The 17,605-nt window shown below is 45.6% G+C and overlaps 2 protein-coding genes across 12 annotated transcripts in view; one reads left to right on the plus strand and one right to left on the minus strand.

Annotated features, from left to right (window-relative positions):
* Positions 1 to 3,945, minus strand: part of ASTN1 (astrotactin 1) — a 319,448-nt gene extending 315,503 nt beyond the window's left edge. For all 8 annotated transcript variants that reach the window (XM_084977659.1, XM_084977661.1, XM_021063683.2 and 5 more), the window contains exon 1: positions 3,632 to 3,945. In XM_084977659.1, coding sequence (XP_084833785.1) covers positions 3,632 to 3,914 — 283 coding nt within the window. In that variant the 5' untranslated portion in view covers positions 3,915 to 3,945. The remainder of the gene's footprint in view (positions 1 to 3,631) is intronic.
* The window catches only part of BRINP2 (BMP/retinoic acid inducible neural specific 2), a 128,943-nt gene continuing 114,598 nt past the window's right edge, over positions 3,261 to 17,605 (plus strand). The window contains exons 1-3 of one of the 4 annotated variants that reach the window (XM_021063688.2): positions 11,033 to 11,819; positions 13,853 to 14,014; positions 15,437 to 15,679. The gene's annotated coding sequence lies outside the window, so the exon portion shown is untranslated. Of the gene's footprint in view, positions 3,480 to 11,032; positions 11,820 to 13,852; positions 14,015 to 15,436; positions 15,680 to 17,605 lie in introns of those variants that run through there. The other 3 variants (XM_084977694.1, XM_021063690.2, XM_021063687.2) reach the window with 3 other exon arrangements.

Consider the following 17,605-nt stretch of genomic DNA (forward strand, 5'->3'; position numbering starts at 1 on the left):
AAACATTTAGAGTCGATAAACAACAAAATCCTACAGTATAACGCAGGGAACTACATCCAATCTCCTGGGATAGACCAAGATAGAAAATATAAAAAAGAATGTATACACACACACACACACATATAACTGAGTCACTTTGCTGTACAGCAGAAATTGACACAATACTGTAAATCAACTATACCTTAATAAAAAAATTTTTTAAAAACTATGTGTAGCCAAACAGGACACACCTGAAAGTCACATATGGCCCTTTCACCACAATTTGCAAATCCTCCCTCAGAAAACTGGAGACAATGTCATCTCCTCCACTGCCCCTTAATATTATCCTATGAGCAAAGCTGACAATACTGACGGCTGAGACAGCCTCTGGGAGTCAGACTTCAGTGCCTTCTGTGTCAGGTCAGCTCTCCCCTGCCTGGCTTTTAAGTGGTGAGCATGCCCCATTCAACAAAGCCAGGCAAGGTCTTCTTTACTCTCGGACCACCAGGCTAATCTCCATACGGGGCCATGTGCATGATATTCCCACCTTCATTCCTACCACCATCCTCTGCTCATCTTTTTACCATGACTTCAAATAGCCTCACCTTTCCTGGGCCAAGCCCAATCTAACCTGTCTTTACTTTTGGTCATTTGTGTGCATGTATGTGTTTATTTTTTTCTAAATCCATGCAAACAGAACAAAAGGGGACGAACTGAAACTACTTTGGTGGGGGTAGGGAAGGCTTCAGAGAGAGGTGACATGCATGCAGGATAATAGAAGGAAGACTGAATGGCTGCCAAATGGAGGAGAGGGGAAGAGCATTCTAGGCAGAGGGAACAGCATGTGCAAAGTTTCAAAAGAGTCCTAAAAGCCATGGCAGCCTGCAGAGATAGGAGGCTGGAGAAGAAGATCAGGAGAAGACCCTCACTTGTCTCATTGCAGTGACAGGACTTGGTCCTGGGGACAAAAGGCTCTGATTTTGGTCAAGTCCTCTCATCAAGCCTGTATATTCTGTGGAATCTGCTCTTGCTACTCCAGCATCTCCTTCCTCCGCATTCCTATACTCCTTGACAACCTTCCCACACAATCAGGTGTTACTGCTCACAGGTTTTCCAGCTAACTCAGTCTGGGTTTCCAGTGACTAGAGAGTGCCTGAGGGCAGGAGCCTTTTATTTTGTTTTTAACTTCTGTATCCTGATAGCCCCTAAGAGTGCCAAGCAAGTAACTGCTCAATAAATTCCCAGGAATAACTGATTCAGATTCCTCCAGGGGATGGAGTAATCAAGCCAGGTTGCAGAGTTAAGAGTAGGGAAACCTCTAAACAAGCCACTTCAGACCTTATTACTGGCCATGAGTGACAGGTTCCTAGGACCATAAAAGTTAGCTTCAAAAGCAACCACAGTCAAGTCTACCACCCATGAACATGCCCTCTCCCTTTCTGCCCAGCTTTGCCCCACTATCCAAGCTGAGATTCACTCCTACTTTCCGCTAGGAACACTGGGCTAGAAAAGAAAGTACTAGCATGTCTCTGGTTCTGAACATAACCCCACTGACTGGGAGGGCAAGGGACAATCAATGTATTTAGCAGATGCATCTGGCCCAAAATAAGAGAGTGTGTCTGCTCCTGTGTGTAAATGCCAAGTTGCAGGAGGTTACCATAGCAACTCCAGCAGGGTGCTGCAGTGGGCAGCTTTGCATAAAGGTGCAGAAAATCCATTCTCTAACATCCCAGCTTTTGCTGTGCACAGTGGATCCTAGTAGGTACCTCATGGCTTTAAGCCCTGCCTTTGGGATTCTGCAAAAAAAGGAAGTTGAATTTTGAATACCTGCTAGTTCAATCTTTTTTTCACACACCACCCATGTCCCTCTTTATGCACAATAAACACTGCATGAAGGGCCCCAAATAGGCTCTTTAGAAACATATAATTCCCTATACTTGTTCTTACACATGATGATGAACAGACTGTACCTGCATATCAGCATGACTTCAACACAAAATTTACATCCGCCAAATAACCCAGCAATTGTACATTTTAATGAGCGGCGTATCCACAATGTCAGCATTCCCAGCCTGCCCCCAGTTTTTATTGTGTTATTAGTGCGTTTTTAATGCAGAAATAAATGATGCCATTAAGACTGCTGGTTTAGCTTAATGGATCTATGTAACTGTACTCCAGGAACTGTAAACCAACTTTTCAAAGGATCAGGCAATTTTTGAAATTGCTTTTCCATAGCAGTTGGAGAGTGGGGGTTTACTCACCCACTTCTTGATGTTTTCAGTGGGAAGATAGGTCTCAGGACAAAAAAGCACGAGCAGGGGATGCTAAAAAGTATTCCACTTGTGGTTCTAACTTATACGTGGCCATCAGGAAGCCATGTCCATACAAAATGGGCTTCCGTTGGTAGGGCATTAAATAGATGGAACAGCTTCTGGACATTTTCACTTTTCTTTTCTTGGATCTAGAATCTTACTTGTGTTTATCTTTGAATTCTCTCCTGGGCAAAATAAGAATGATTTATAGCAGCACTAAAAAAAAAACAAAAACAAACAAACAAACAAAAAAACGGACTGCATGGGCGAGATGAATCTGCACATGGAGAAGTGAGGGAAATTTCAGTTAATAAAGTCACATAAACCTGTGGTACTTTGCAAGATGCTGAAGCAGGATCACAAATCTGTGCAGCTTGGCAATGCCAAAAAAAAAAAAAAGAAAAAGGGCGGTGGGGGGGAAATAGATGAGAAGTGATGTAGAAGTTCCAGTACTTGGGGGAGTTTTGTGGCCTAAGAAAATAAAATAGGGATACCAAGAGAGAGATATAAACAAAGGAAGAGGAGCCCATTGGCCAAGGAGGCCATTCTTTGTGCAGGAATGCCTATGCCTATCTAAGGGAGTTTGAGAACAAAGATGCCAATGTTAACAGACTACAGTTGGATGTTTTTTATCTGAGGGATTGGGATGTGATGGGGAGATGTGGAGGTGTCTGAAGGAGAAGGCTGTTCCATGGAAGCATGGAGGTAGAACTTGTCAGGATGGACACCAGGGGTGTAAGAAAGTTGAACGTTCTGAAGGGAGGCCAGAGTGTTAGCACCCTGGTGATAAAGAGATAAAGAGCTCTTGGGAGAGAAGACTGGAGATTCAGCCAGTGCAGTCTGGCCCGCGCACGCCTGGCTAGACAAGCACTGGATACCTGTATCTAATTCCCCCCGAAGATGCTATAGGTGGGGGAGATAGGGGTCCGTGGGGGTGTAAACCAAAAACTGAGCGTGTGGTCTGGGAGTGGGAAAAGGGCTTCTGGGAGTTGAGCTGGGAGCAACCAAGAAGCGCTCTGTCAATGAGCTTCTCAATGAGAGCGCGGAGGTCAAGACAGGGAAAGGTTTCAGAGAGACTCCAGCAACCTGTTCCTTTGGGGCAGAGCTGCTGAGAGGAGATGAAAGGCCCAGCATCCGGGTCGGATTTGGGGAGAAGTCAGGTGCACAGAGGCGCCAGCCTGCAAGTCGGTATGGAGAATGGTCTGGGAATGGGGCGGGTCCAGGGAGGTAGGAGTGGGGGAGGGGAGGTCGCCGGCAAGTGGGTGTGGAGACCGAGCCTGAGTGGGGGGTGGGGGCGCCAGGCCGGAGCCTCGGGCCCCTTCGACCTCCCCGGGACTCACCCAGCACGAAGTAGGGCAGCTCGGTGTTCTCCAGGTCGTCCACCACGACCATCTCTCCCGGGAAGTCGTTGCGTACGGAGAAGAGGAGCTTGGGCTCGGAGGCCGAGGGGCTGTGCATGATGCTCAGGTCGTTCTCGCGCAGGAAGGGCAGCGCCGACACCGTGATGCTCTTGAGCTTGCACTCCAGCTCCTTGGAGGGATCCACGTCGCCGGCGGCCGTGGCCAGCACCGCCGCCGGCCCCCAACAGCAGGCGAGCAGGGCGCAGAGCCCGGCTAAAGCCATCTTGAGCCCCGGCCGCCTTCCTCCCAGCGCCGCTGCGAAGGTGGGGGAGGCAACGGGCGGGGAGGGAGCGAGCGAGCGCGGGAGGCGGGGGAGGTTGGGGAGGGGACGTGGAGCCGGGAAAGCCCTGGTCCCCAGAACGAGATGCTGCTTGCCTGGTGCTGGGCTTAAGCACTGATGCCTGGAGAGCCCGCGTTCTTTGTTTCCTGGAGCTGCTTATCTGGGGAAGGGAAAAGGGGGGTAGGGGGTGGGGAGAGGAGAAAAGGAGAAGGAAGGACGTCGGAGGAAAGAGGAAGAGAGCTGAGGATTCTAGGGAATCAGGTCAGCCCCCAGCAGGTTGCTGTGCTGCCGCCTTTCTCCTTTGCATCCCCCAGCAGGAGCACGCTCTTGGCTATTAACTGCCTGCACAGACTTTTTTTTTTTTTTTAAAGAAAAGAAAGAAAACACTTTTTGCAATGCAAAATCTTCCCTCTTGCATTGTCTTCCAGATAGCTTGGGAAGGGCGCCCACTCAGACACACACGTCTTAAAAGATGCCTCCTCCTCAGAGCAAGTGAGGAGGTCTCTAGAAGGAAATATGCCCCTCGTTATTTTGTAAATGTAAGTGGTCCCATTCTTACCTTTAAAAAAAAAAAAACTTACTGGTTGGATTTGTATATTGGATAAGTATGTGCTGGAATAAATACACGTGTGTATTATTACTCAGCACTAACTTTGCAGAAGTATTTAAAGGAAATATTTGGTACATAGGTATGGATACATCTGTGAATGACAAAGAACAAAGCTAGGGTACTGCATACAGTTAAGTGGGAGAGCAGAACTTTTATTTGCAATTTCTCTGTGCCTCTTCCCTTTTATTTCTGTTACAAAAGTTACCCGTGGTAACCCATATAAAGATAATTGGGGGGATGCTATAATTGATAGAAAAAGTAGAGCCAGCTTGAAGAAATGTTGAGCCTTTAGTTTCAAAGAACCTAGTAAGCAGAACAGTGCTGGAAGAAACTGTGAGCAAAACAAAGTTTTTTAATTACCCTTAACAAATGGAAAAGGAATCAAGGAATATCCTTGCCCAAAGGCCAAGTCAATCCCACCCCAATCAAGAATAGAACAGAGTGGATAACAACATTGGTAATAAAAACCCATGTAAGTTTTGTTTCCATTATTGCTGCACAGTGATGTCTTAACAAAATGATGGCAAAATGCAATAAACTGGTAGAAAAGTGACATTTGCGTGTGCTGCAATCTGCTGATTACCTGAACTTCCTCTTACGTGATAACCAATAACTTATTTCATAAGTGTGCCCCTCCAGCATCATTTATTTAGTGCTGACTTAAATACTAGGTGCTATAAGAAAGACATGTTACAAATAATTCCTATTCTCTAGAAATTTACTGCACCACCCTTTTCAAAAAAGGCCCTCATTTTAGAAACAATTTCATTCTCATTCTACCTGGTGTTGATTTATTGGCATCTGTGAACATATGTCCTTTAAAAAAAAAAAGCTTTTGCCATTTATTTCACAAGGTTACTGTAGTCAATGAATGGGAATAGGGAAAATGAGCCATATTTAAGGTCATGTTTAAGGGGTGAAAGGCCTATTTACCAGGAAAAAAAAAAAACTTTATTATAAGTTGAGTTGTTTTTTGTTTTTGTCTTTTGTATTTTTAGGGCCACACCTGCGGCATATGGAGGTTCCCAGGCTAGGGGTCGAATCTGAGCTGTAGCTGCCAGCCTACACACAGCTACAGCAACATCAGATCTGATCCTCTTCGTGACCACCAGAGCTCACGGCAATGCTGGATCCTTAACCCACTGAGCAAGGACAGGGATCGAACCTGAGTCCTCATGATGTTAGTCAGATTCATTTCCGCTGAGCCACGATGGGAACTCCTTTTTTTTTTTTTTTAATTTGACATATCTGAGAACCGACCTAGGGGTATATTACCATGAAATATCACAAACTACTGCAAAAAAAGATTTATGAGCTAAAGACTTTTCTGGACTTCATCTTCATCTTTTTTTTTTTTTTTTTTCTTTTCTTTTGTCTTTTTACAGCCGCACTCCAGGCATATGGAGGTTCCCAGGCTAGGGGTCGAATCAGAGCTGTAGCCACCAGCCTACACCACAGCCACAGCAACTCTAGATCCAAGCTGAGTCTTCGACCTACATCACAGCTCGAGGCAACGCTGGATCCTTAACCCACTGAGCAAGGCCAGGGATCGAACCTGCATCCTCATGGATACCAGTCAGATTCATTTTCACTGAGCCACAACAGGAAACTCATCTTCATCTTCATTGCTCCTCTAGGAGATACTGAGAGGAAGTCCCCATGATACCTTTTCGCCCTCTCTCTCTAGCATAAAAAGCAGTATTAACAGTTACGCAAGGTTTACCATTAGAGTGAATACCAAGAAGATACACGTAGTATTAGAGTGTGAGATATGACATGAAACTAGCAGATCATCTATTAGTCCATTCTCTCATTTCACGGGTGAGGAAGTTGAGGACAGTGAAATAATGAGGTGGTTTACCCAAAGTCCATCTGCCAGGAAGAAGTGAAGGAGCTAAGACTACAAACAAGGTATCATTGCCTTGAGCTCTTTCCACTACACAGTCATGGGACATCTAAGTATGCCCACAGAGAATTGTTGGACTGTATGTCTCCCAATAATTAATTCAGTAAACATTTGCATACCTATCATATGCTATGCACTAGACTAGGCCTGGGCAGATTCTAGGAAAAACATTCTTCCTTCTTTTGAGTTACATATAATCTACTATTGTTTTGATGCCTTTCTTCCTAATTTTCTGAAGTACCTTGAGTCATTTTAGGAAACTCAAGTGAACCATTTGGTGTCGATTTTCTAAGTCAGTATCTATTTTGCCAATCTGTAATTTTTACATGCTTACATTTTTACATGCTTTCTTATTCAAAGTTATAAGAAAAAGGGTACATGGATCAAATGTCCATTTAAAAGTGTATATTGATGGAGTTCCCCTCGTGGCTCAGTGGTTAACCCACCCAAATAGTATCCATGAGATGCAGGTTTGATCCCTGGCCTCCCTCATTGGGTTAAGGATCTGGTGTTGCCGTGAGCTATGGTGTAGGTCACAGACACAGCTCAGATCTGGCGTTGCTTTACCTGTGGTGTAGGCCAGCAGCTACAACTCTGATTCAACCCTTAGCCTGGGAACCTCCGTATACCTCAGGTATAGCCCTTAAAAGACAAAAGACAAAAATAAAGTGTATATTGATGTGGAAAGACTTGGAATTGGTGCCTTAAGCTTTATAGACCTCTTTCTCAATGAAAGGGTGGAGCGAGAGGACTATGCTAATAAAAAGGGTAGTATGTTGCCAGGGCATTGGATTCCTGTAAACGTGCATACACTGTCACGTGGCCTCCTTTTAGGGAATTAAATACCTAGAGATGGCGGAGAGTTGGAAGTTCACAGAAACCAGACCAACCGTTCTGAATAATGTTTTACATTTAAATGGGACTAGGAGAAATTTGCATGCATCTAAGCAATTACCTTTGTGCATAGGCAACATGATGTCATGAAACAACAGACTTGGAGTCAAGTCTCAGCTCCATAATTTGCTTATTTGGAGGTAAGCCTAGACCATTCTTATCTTCATTGTCCCCCTCAATAAAATTATCTCTGCCCATCCCACAGGGCATGTATAATACAAATATTTCTATTTACTAGGACACTACAAAATAGCTTGTCATCTCCAACCCTGACGTTTCTCCTGAGGCCAAGATTCTTATATTGTACTACCAATGGCCTTGCTCCTTGACTCTTATAAGAGCTTTTGAATGCTTTCCCTGCTAGTAACCTATTCTTTAGATAGTTAGCAAATTGATCTCAATGAAATCTCGCTTCCTCATGCCATTCTAAAGTGTTTCTTTTCCTCCAGGATAAAATTCAAACATCATAGTTTGGAAATTCAAAAACTCTTCCAAATTTTGTACTATTTATCTTCTTAGATATATTGCTTATTACACTGTCTATTCCCCCCTTCCCCACAATACCATCTACTTCCACATCAAATCAAAGCCCTTTCTCCACTTTCCCTCCTCAAATGCTATTCTGTTCACCTGGAACATACCACTCATTGTTCTCCAGGTTGTTCCTTCTTTGCAGGTGACTCTCAAATCTAATCTAGAGAGTAAGACCTTCCATCACTCCCTTCTCCCATAGGTTTTCTCACAGGGCCGTCTCTCTCTCTCTCTCACCACCTTAGGCAACCAAGGGCCATCTCCCAGTACAGCGCCTTATATTCAACATTCTTGTTAGCAGAACAGAAACAATAATACATACTTTTTAAAGTAGATGTTACAAGGAAATTATATGTATGTAAAGGATCTCATATTTTAAGCATCTAGTTGGTTGGTAGTCAGTTGTGATAATCTTTGCCTTTATCTGCTCTTCAATTATTTCAGAAGAGAATAGGCTTCAGAATTTTTTTCATGAGATTTTTTTTCCCCATGTAGCAGCCAAGAGCAAGTTAAGTGATTTACACTCTTTTGTGTATACCTAGGATAAATGATTGTGTATGACAATCCAAAAAATGTATAAGAACATTCATAGCAGGTTTACTCATAATAGACAAAAATGGAGACAACCTAAATATGCATCAGTAGGAGAATGGATAAATAGCATATGGTCATGTGATGGAATACTACACAGCAATAAAAAGTAAACATGCAAGTAAATGGATGACTCTAACAGACATAATAAGTGGATGAGAACAGATGCTGTATACTCCAGGATTCTATATTTACAAAATTCAAGACCAGGTGGCATTAATCTTTGATGTTGGAAGTCAGAATAGTGGTTATCTCTGGGGAGAGGGAGAGGAGGGGAGTTTTAACTGAAAGTGTCAGGACAAGCTTCCTGGAAATGCTATGGGAGTAGTCACATGGATGCATAAGTAGGCAAAAATGTATCAAACTATGCACTTGCAGAACTTTATAATGTCTCTTATACCTATTAAAATCTTTTTTACATGGCTTAAGACTCCATAGGAGAAGAAAGCAGAGGCAAGCTTTTCCTTTTTCAAGCTGTTTTCTTGTCTCCCAGCCCTGCACCCCCTTTTCTTCTCCTTTGAGGTCTTGGAAATTTTAACTTTCTTTCCATTGAGATTGGTAATCATTTGTTGAACTACTTTCATTTACCCACTCCTTTCTACTGTTTTATAAGAATCTCAGCATTTGGTGTCTTGTCACCTAGTACAAGTTCAGAGGGCCACTGTCTCTAGGAAGCACAGGAGTAAATAACTCAGCAGTTGAAAGGCAAAAGATTTAGGCTTTCATTGGTTTACTTAGATATTTTGTCCTGAGGACTGCTCTCTGACATGTTTTGTAGCTTAGGCAAATAGATACCTACCGTATGGAGAGGGAAGGTCAAACCTATATAAGACACAGAGGAGGGAATATAGATGAAAGAGGTGGATGGAGCTAAGGGTGTGTGTGTGTGAAGAATATTCCTAATTCTCCCCATTCGTTGAGGACATCTGACTCTCTAGCTTTTTTTTGGGGGGGGGGCACGTTAGTAGAATATGGAGGTTCCCAGGCTAGGGGTCTAATTGGAGCTGTAGAGACCAGCCTACACCACATCCACAGCTGTGCCAGATCAGAGCAGCGTCTGCGACCTACACCCACAGCTCAAGGCAATGCTGGATTCTTAACCCACTGAGTGAGGGCAGGGATTGAACCTGCATCCTCATGGATGCTAGTCAGATTCATTTCTGCTGCACCACACAGCGGGAACTCCTTTCTGAGGCTTTTTCAATGGCCTGATGTTTACGACTTTGGCATTCATCCCACCTCTCCATACTTTCTTCTCTACAAAAATAATCTTTAATGCTGCTCTCCACTTTGAAAAGAAACTAAATCAAAACACTCCTCTCTTTCTCTGTATTTTTCCTCCCCATGTTACCTGTCACGCAAGTTAATGTGAACCCCTCACATTCCATTGCCAGCTCCAATCCCCAGCTCTTCTGTTGAACTGGAGTTTTCCTTCAACTATTACTCTCCCATGCTCTGCCAAATAGTATGCTAGTTAGCTGGACATAATTCAGTTTTGCATCCTCATTAGAATGTTAAAATGTATTTCACATTCTTTGATTCAAAGTTAATGTTTTCTTTCTTTACTCTTTCCCTCTCCCGCTGCCAATCTCTGTCTCTTTCTCTCCTCTCAATTCACAGGCTCAGCAACAGCACCTGCTTCACAGAAACAAGGCTGTTGCTGTTCTGATTTCTCTAGTCTTCCTTTAATAACCAAGTGGAGATTCACAATCCCTCTTCCTGACACACACTGAAGTGAAAGGAGGCCCACAGAAGGAAAGCATTACAGGCAAAACAATTCACTTTTTCGGAAGAGGCAGGACATTTCTCCCCAGAAACCCGAAGTTCTTTGCCTTTGTCTTTGTCTTCACAATCCTGGTTTGGGGACAGAATGTTTCTGGATTTAGCTATTCAGAGTCTCTAAATCTGTTTCTTTCTGTACTCACTGAGTTCCTGCTATCTTTTGCCTCTCTCTCCTGTATCTCTGTGTGTGTGTGCGTGTGTGTGTGTATGTATGTGTGTGAGAGCGAGAGAGACTACACTGTGAGATAAGTATTCTCACGTGTAGGCTCATTTCTAATTAAGTAATTCACGATAGAGACCAAGAGGCTACAATGCACAAAACAACCAAATAAAACCATAAATTAGAAGGAAAATGGGTCCCTATCTCTTGGAGTTCTAGTTAAGCAAGCAAACAAAATGGTCTGGGACAAATGATTATCATAACTCAGGAAGATTAGAAGAAAATGTAATTAGCACCCAAGCTTCTCCTGTTCCCCAGCCTTCTTCCACTCTCCAACTCCCAAGCCATGAATTTGTCCAAGGCTTGCTTATCCACACCAAAAAAGTCCCCGCTGCAAAGCTGGGAGGGTTAACAGACCTGGTACCCCAACCAGCTCTCCAACCAAAGGAGACAGCCGGTGAGGCCCCGAGCCCGCCTCCAGCCAAGCCGCCCAGCCAATGGGCGCCTGTGGGGAGTATGGCGCTGCGTCCCATTGGCTGCCCACCTACGTGCATAAGAAAGAAAGGGGCAGGCAGGGTAGCATTGTTATCTTAAGACTCTCAGCTGGTGTCTGAGTCTGCAGGTGAAACTGCTTAGGTACGGAGCACAGAGTCTGAGCAGGGACGCTCCGGGCTGCAGCCTGGAATGGAATCCGCCAGCCTCGGAAGCTGCTCCGCTCGTGGGTGCTCGGGCAGCGCCTCCGCGGAGCTCGGAGGATCCCGTTAGCACTTGTCCAGGGATGTGCACCTGCGTTGCGTGGCGAGCGCTCGGGCAGGTCTGCAGGCAGCGGAGGGAGCCGTGAAGCAGGAGGAACAGTCTTTGCCCATGTGCAAAGCATTAATTCCGGGAGAGAGAGGGCGGGTGAGTCTCTTTTAGAGTTGGAAGGAAGGCACGATCTTGCGTTTCTCTTCGGTGGAGGAAGAGAGGACTCCCCAGGTCTGGTTTGGCACTTTCCTTCGCTCTCCACCCGCGTGTGCCTCGGCCCGACGTCGAAGCCCCACTTCAAACATGCTGTGGGTGCCCGGCATCCTTGTTACTCAGCTGGAAGGCGGCAGGCAAGTGGTCTGACTGCGGCCGCGGAGGCAGCGGCAGCAGCAAAGAGGAGAGCAAGAGAATTTGAAAAGAGACACCCGCTCCCTCTACACACGCTGAATCGGGGGCATTCGCCTTTCCCCAAATGAGAAGGAGCCACGGGAAATCATGAAGTAAAAACTTTGGAAAGCTGCCACTGGAAATGTTGCACGAAAATCTGGAATCTTTTAGGAGTCTCCTCCCAGTCGGTGGAGGTTTGGGCAGCAGCTGATACAGCAAGGAGGGCTCTTGCAAGGATTCAAGGTAACAGTGCAGCGTTTGGGTGATTTTTCTCCATCCCCTTTTCGTTGTTGTCTTTTTGGTGGGTCTCTTGATAAGGGGATCATTTTGCCCTCCTACAACCTTCTTGCCCTGGTGCCTGGCAGTTGCGGGCAGAGGGAATGATCCCCCTTCTTAGTTTCTGGCTTGTAGAGCTGAGCGGTGGACTTTGGGGTTTAGCTAAACAGCGTCCTGTTATTGCCTCCTGGTGTTGCATGGTTGTCACACGACTTGGGCACTCTGCCTGACCTATATTCCTTTTGCCTGGTTTAAGTCCTCAAAGTTAGTGCAACTCCCATTAGCTTCAGAAAATCCAATCGGGCTGCCTAATTGCAGAAGATGACGAGGACTTTTGCAGATGCTGGACTGATCTGTTCATGGTTCACTGTGTTTGGGATGGGCCCCAAAGAGCTGAGGTTGTCAGACATGATGCACATGTTCAAAGATGTTCCCATGTTCCTAGAGCTACATTCACATGTCCATAGAGCTTCTGGCATGTCTATGGAGGCCTCTTTCTCCCACGCACATGCAGCCAAGAAGAAAAAAATTAAAGAGTGAACCCTGTAGGTTGCAAATGATCTCTCCCCCCCACCCCGCCGCCCTGGGGGGCGGGGGGCAGAAGTCCCATTGATTGAGTTGAGCCTGGCAGCATGCTGGGGACACTGGGGAGAGTGTTGCTGTGCTGGAAGGAGGGGCGTGCTGAAATTATCTAGCCATCTCCCTGTCTCACTGGTCCTGTGATCCATCTGGGTACATGGTCTAATGCTGCCTATGGTCTGTGTGTGTGTGTGTCTGTCTGCCTGTGCTCACAGTTGTGTGCAGGAAGCAGGCTGCCCACAGAAACATCATACATGTGCAGTTCTCTGCCCAGGCCCCAGATGCCTGGAGTGTTCTTTCCTAGTAGGAACATGAACTTGGGAGCCTCTGTTCCAGCCCAGAGGAGTTTTCTCCTCAGCAAGCAGTCCTTCTGCATGGTACATATTTATCCAGGGTATATAGACCTAAGCCAAATATTATCAAATAATCAAGCTAATGTACTGTAACATGATTGAACAGACCCCTCTGTAAAGAATTGTGTGTGCTCTTCCTAGCTCTGGGAGTCAGATGCCCTGAGCAGAAGCAAATGTTTTGTTATAAGGGTAGCAATTATAACAGGCCAGGCTTCTATCTGGGTAATATGAGCCTTATCCAGCAGGGACAGTGATCTGTCAGCCTAGACCCATCAGGAGGATAAAAGGTATATTGGAAATCAAGTATTTCTGCCTCTGTCCTTTGCTAGACTTGTGCATGTTGAAGGGGCATTCTTTCTAACCCTGCTCCCTAGAATATGTGCAATGCCAGTATGAACCAAGCAGCTCAAGTATTTTACAAAATCCCCTGGGGGGCAGTCTGATGACATCAGGCAACAGCAAAGTGATGCTGGAGTTTGTGTGTTTTCCCTCTTGACTTCACAGTTATGTGTATGTTATTTGTTTAAGGCAGGACCCTCTGGAGTTCCCTCGCTCCCACCCAGATTAAGTTGCTTTGCAGCCCTGGGGGCATGACCAAGCAATGCTGCCCCAGGGATCCTGAAATCTTATCAATATCAGCTGTTGCCTACTCTGGGGAAAGAGGCAGGCTTTGCTCCTTTGGGGAGGGGGATGATTTGAGTTGGTACAGAGCCTGGATACTGTGAAACGTTTGAGGGAAAGGAAGCAATGCCAGACCATGGTCTTCCCTGCTGGAGGGCAGCTGGCTCCAAAGCATTTGACAGCCGTCCTGCAGCCATGGAAGAGACAGAAGCATCCCTGACTTGCTTTTCCCTCCTCACCAAAAATGGGGCTGGCTTTGTCTCCCAGAATGGAGTGATGTGTGCTGCAGTGTGGCCACAAGAAAGGAGGAGAGGCTGGAAGGGCTGGTGAGGGCGTCAGCAGGTCCCTGCTCTGCTAGCACTGGGCCAGCCTCATGGATGGGGAGCAGCTTCCCCATTTTGGCCCTTAAGATCTTCCTCAAGGTTTTCCCTTCTGACCTCCTAACAGGTTGTTTACTCAGCGAGGCCAGAGGGCAAAGAACATCCCTGCGTCATCAATTCCTTCTGATCCCCTTTCCCAAGACACAGGCTAGCCCCTGGGGAGCATCACACAAAAACCATCCCTTCTGAGACAGCGCTCCAAAATCCCTCCCCAGCTCGCAAACAAGAGGTAATCAGGAGGGACTTGAGACATCTGCGTGGGCACTTTCTGCTGACGGGGATGCTTAGTGTTGAGGTTTCCCCGGTTAGTGTTTTGTTTTCCCCACTGTGCAGAATATTTTTGGCGATTCAACTCTTTCTCTTAAATAATAAGACCCTGTCTACATTTTATAATGACATACTTTTCTAAAAGGCTGGGAGCACTGTTAGGGAGCTCATCTAATTAATCCTCACATGGCTTATTGTCTCATTTATCTTTGATTACCCTACAAAGTAGAGCTAGAATCATTTTGGCCTCCTTGGGAAGGGGAGGGCAGAGGACCTTGGAAGGCTGCTCTCTTCTGCTCTGGGTCACACTGCAATTAAAGGAAACTATGGAGTGGGGTCTGGGTCGCTTCACTCCTAAACCAATCCCAGACTCTACTGACGTCTACGGAATGGTTTAAGCTTAGGAATTGTGATTTGATGCAGCCGTTTTGAACTTCATAGGAATGGGGTTGCCATGACTAGGGTTTCACCTCAGGTGCTACCCAAAGAGCTGTGAGGGATAAAAACCTTTTGGCCCTTGTGTTTGCCCTCAACGATCTTACATTCTAGTTAGGAAAAATGGCTTACATCTGGGAAAAAGGTCAATGACAACATACATTCTAAAGAGCAGTTCAATACAAGCGATTCACGAAGCTGACCTAATTCATCTCCCATTGATTGGTACAGATAATGAGAACTATCAGTATTCTAAGGAGGGAGAACTTGACTTGTGCCATGGAGGGTAGGGTGGTACTTCTTTGGAAGGGAGAAAGGGAAAAAAGATGCCAATTGACGGGGATGCTAACTGCAGCACAGTTGAGAAGGCTGGAAACTTGAAGATTTGCCTGTTTCCTTGGGGTTGGCCCTAAGCTCCTTTTCCACTTGGATCTTGAAAACAGTATACACCTGGGTTAATTATTTGAAGTCTTTATTGGCCTAGAGGAAGCCGCCCTCAGACCAGAAAGAAGTCTCTGAAATGATGAGCATCTCATTAGGCATTGAAAATTAGCTAGCCTTCGACCCACCCTTAAGTCTAATCCAAATATGATAGGAAAAAAGTGTGCCCAAGGTTGGAAAGCTTATCAACAGCATATCAAAAATTATGGCAAAAGATACCAGGGGAAAGCAGGCAAATTTCAAGAGAACAGGAGAAAATCTTCGATGTCTCTCTCTCTCTCTTTTTTTTTTTTTTTAGAATTGGAATCTCCTAAGAGAGAGCCTCGAGTTCCTTCATTTCCTGTTTCCCCACTCAAATGTCCCTTTTGGGGTTTGCTTGGAGCCGGCAAAATGCCAAAGCCCTCAGGCAGTCAGCATTGAGGAGGAGATTTTCAGTCTTAAGATTCTTGAGCATGCCCCTGTACATAACCTCTTATCTCCCCTCCTTTTCCCTTTCAATAAAACATAGGCTGTAGCAGTCACAAAGGAGGAGACCACAAAAGCAGGAGGGGCGGGTGCAGTGGTGCCCGCAGCTGTGCCACGAGGTGCTGGGATTGCTCAGCTGAGCGGCGGAGGGGTGAGGCAGTCTGCCAGCCTGGGCAGCGCCAAGGGGATGGGCCGAGGGCTGCAGGCTCCCAGGAGATGGCCCCGACTGGTCAGCCACACACGTTTGCTCCAGCAGCAAGCCCTGTTTCCCAGAGAAAAGGTCAAGGTAAATCATGGGTCCTGGGAGAGTACTGGTGAGACCCCGTGCATTTGGTCTTCAGTTGGTTTGAGACATCTTTTCACTCTGTATGTCACTGGTTGCTTGGGTGTCTCCATGTGGACATGGACAAATTCCAGTGGGGCACCAAGAGTGCAATGACTCGCCTACAGTCACACCATCGTTGCTCTTGGGTCAAGAGGAACATCCCCAAGAACCTGACCTGTTTGATTGCTTAGTGCCAGGAGTGTTCACTCTGGGGACAAGACCTGAGGGATGCGTACGCTTGAAAACTCTCCTTTAGGGCTTGTTGTCACCTTTGTTTCCTGTGTTAAATGACCCCCGCAGCTGGTTGGTGGGACCAAATCCTCTTTTCTTCATTATTTACATGTATCCACTGCCATGTTTGGGGGGCTAAGGAGAGGTCCAGGCCAGTGGGAATGTGGTTGGTAATTGTGGGCTAAAGCCTCTTCTGTTTGGGAGTGAAGAGAGAGGCAGCTTAGTTATACTTCACACTGGGGACTGCCGTGGCTGGGTCTCATTTGATCAATCAGGATGCAGGCTAATGTCTCTTAAAATTGTCACTCCGCCATGCAGATGGAAAGAAAGTTGAGAAACACCATTATAGCATGGACTCTTCCCCAGCCAGTTCTGATACTCCTTTTGCTTCCATGAAATGCAAATATATCTTGAATGCTGGCTTGAGCAAAGGGTGGGCAACCTAATATCTCACAGGACTGAGCTCTGCCCCTCACTGTCCTATGCCCATGGTGGCCCCTGGCCACGTGTGGCTCTTGAGCACTTGGAAGGTGTGTTGGAAGTGGAAAAATACACACTGAGTTTTGAAGACTTCAAGGAAAAGAATGTCAAATATCACTGTTTCTTTTAATTTTGATTATATGTTAAAATGATAATATCCTGGGTATATTAGGTTAAATAAATTAAGATTAGTTTCACCCATTTCCTTTTACTGTGGAATGTGGCCATTAGGAAAGTAAAAAGTACGTATATGGCTCGCTTTCTATTTCTTTTGGGTAGTTCTGGTTTAGCCGTGCAGTGTAGTGACAGGTAATGTGGAGAAAGGGCAGAGGCAGGCAATAAGAGGAGCCAGAAACATAAAACATTGAAAGAAAGAACATGGAGGGAGGATGGTGAGCTGTCCAGAGAGCATCTGGGCATGTAATTCTGAAATCGGAAGTCAAATTGGGCACAGGTCACTTACCCTGGCTTCTATTTGATGTTGACCTTGTCACCTGTGACTCAGCCCACCCAAAGCCTTTGTGGAGCAATGACATTCCCAGTTCACCTGCAAACAATCAGCAGGTAGGCGGCCTGATAAATTTATCCTAGTGTTTTTGAGTTTCTGCCTGACAGTAGAACTAACCAAGTAAACTATCTTTAGGGTCTCACTCTGAAGTGTAAGGACATAGCAGTTGGGATTAGCTGGGTCCATCTGACTTTCAAATCCCCTTCTTCCTTCTCATCTCTACCATATTATTGTCTTTCCTTGGGAGCGTTTTCCTCAAAACCTGCCGTGTTGACAGTGCGGTGGGGACAAAGAAAAGTCACTGCTCTGTGTTAGTGATTCTTTTGCGGACCTGTGGGTAAGAAGAATGGAGGAAAGACATCATGACTGAATTTTGTTTAATAAGGACAGATTTGAACTGTATAACTCACTCATTGTTATGATCTTATTATTGCAAAAAAGTTTAGCCACAACTGGCACTTCTCATTTTCTCAGCATTCTGTAGTTGACAAAATGCTCTGCAAGCTTTCTCTCACCTGATTTTCCCAACACCTCCGTGGGATGGTTAATATCTCTTCAAATGTTTCCATGATCTACCCCTAAACTTCCTTTATTTTCTGGTCCCTCTCTTTGTATACATTTCATTCAAGCTTGCTTAATCAAGTTGGTCCACTTACTGTTACTCAGTG

This window comes from Sus scrofa, chromosome 9 (assembly GCF_054392235.1).
Source record: "Sus scrofa isolate SSC_HxYL_T2T_F1_AM1 chromosome 9, Sscrofa_HxYL_maternal_Yorkshire_Landrace_v2.0, whole genome shotgun sequence".
Classification (NCBI taxonomy): Eukaryota; Metazoa; Chordata; class Mammalia; order Artiodactyla; family Suidae; genus Sus; species Sus scrofa.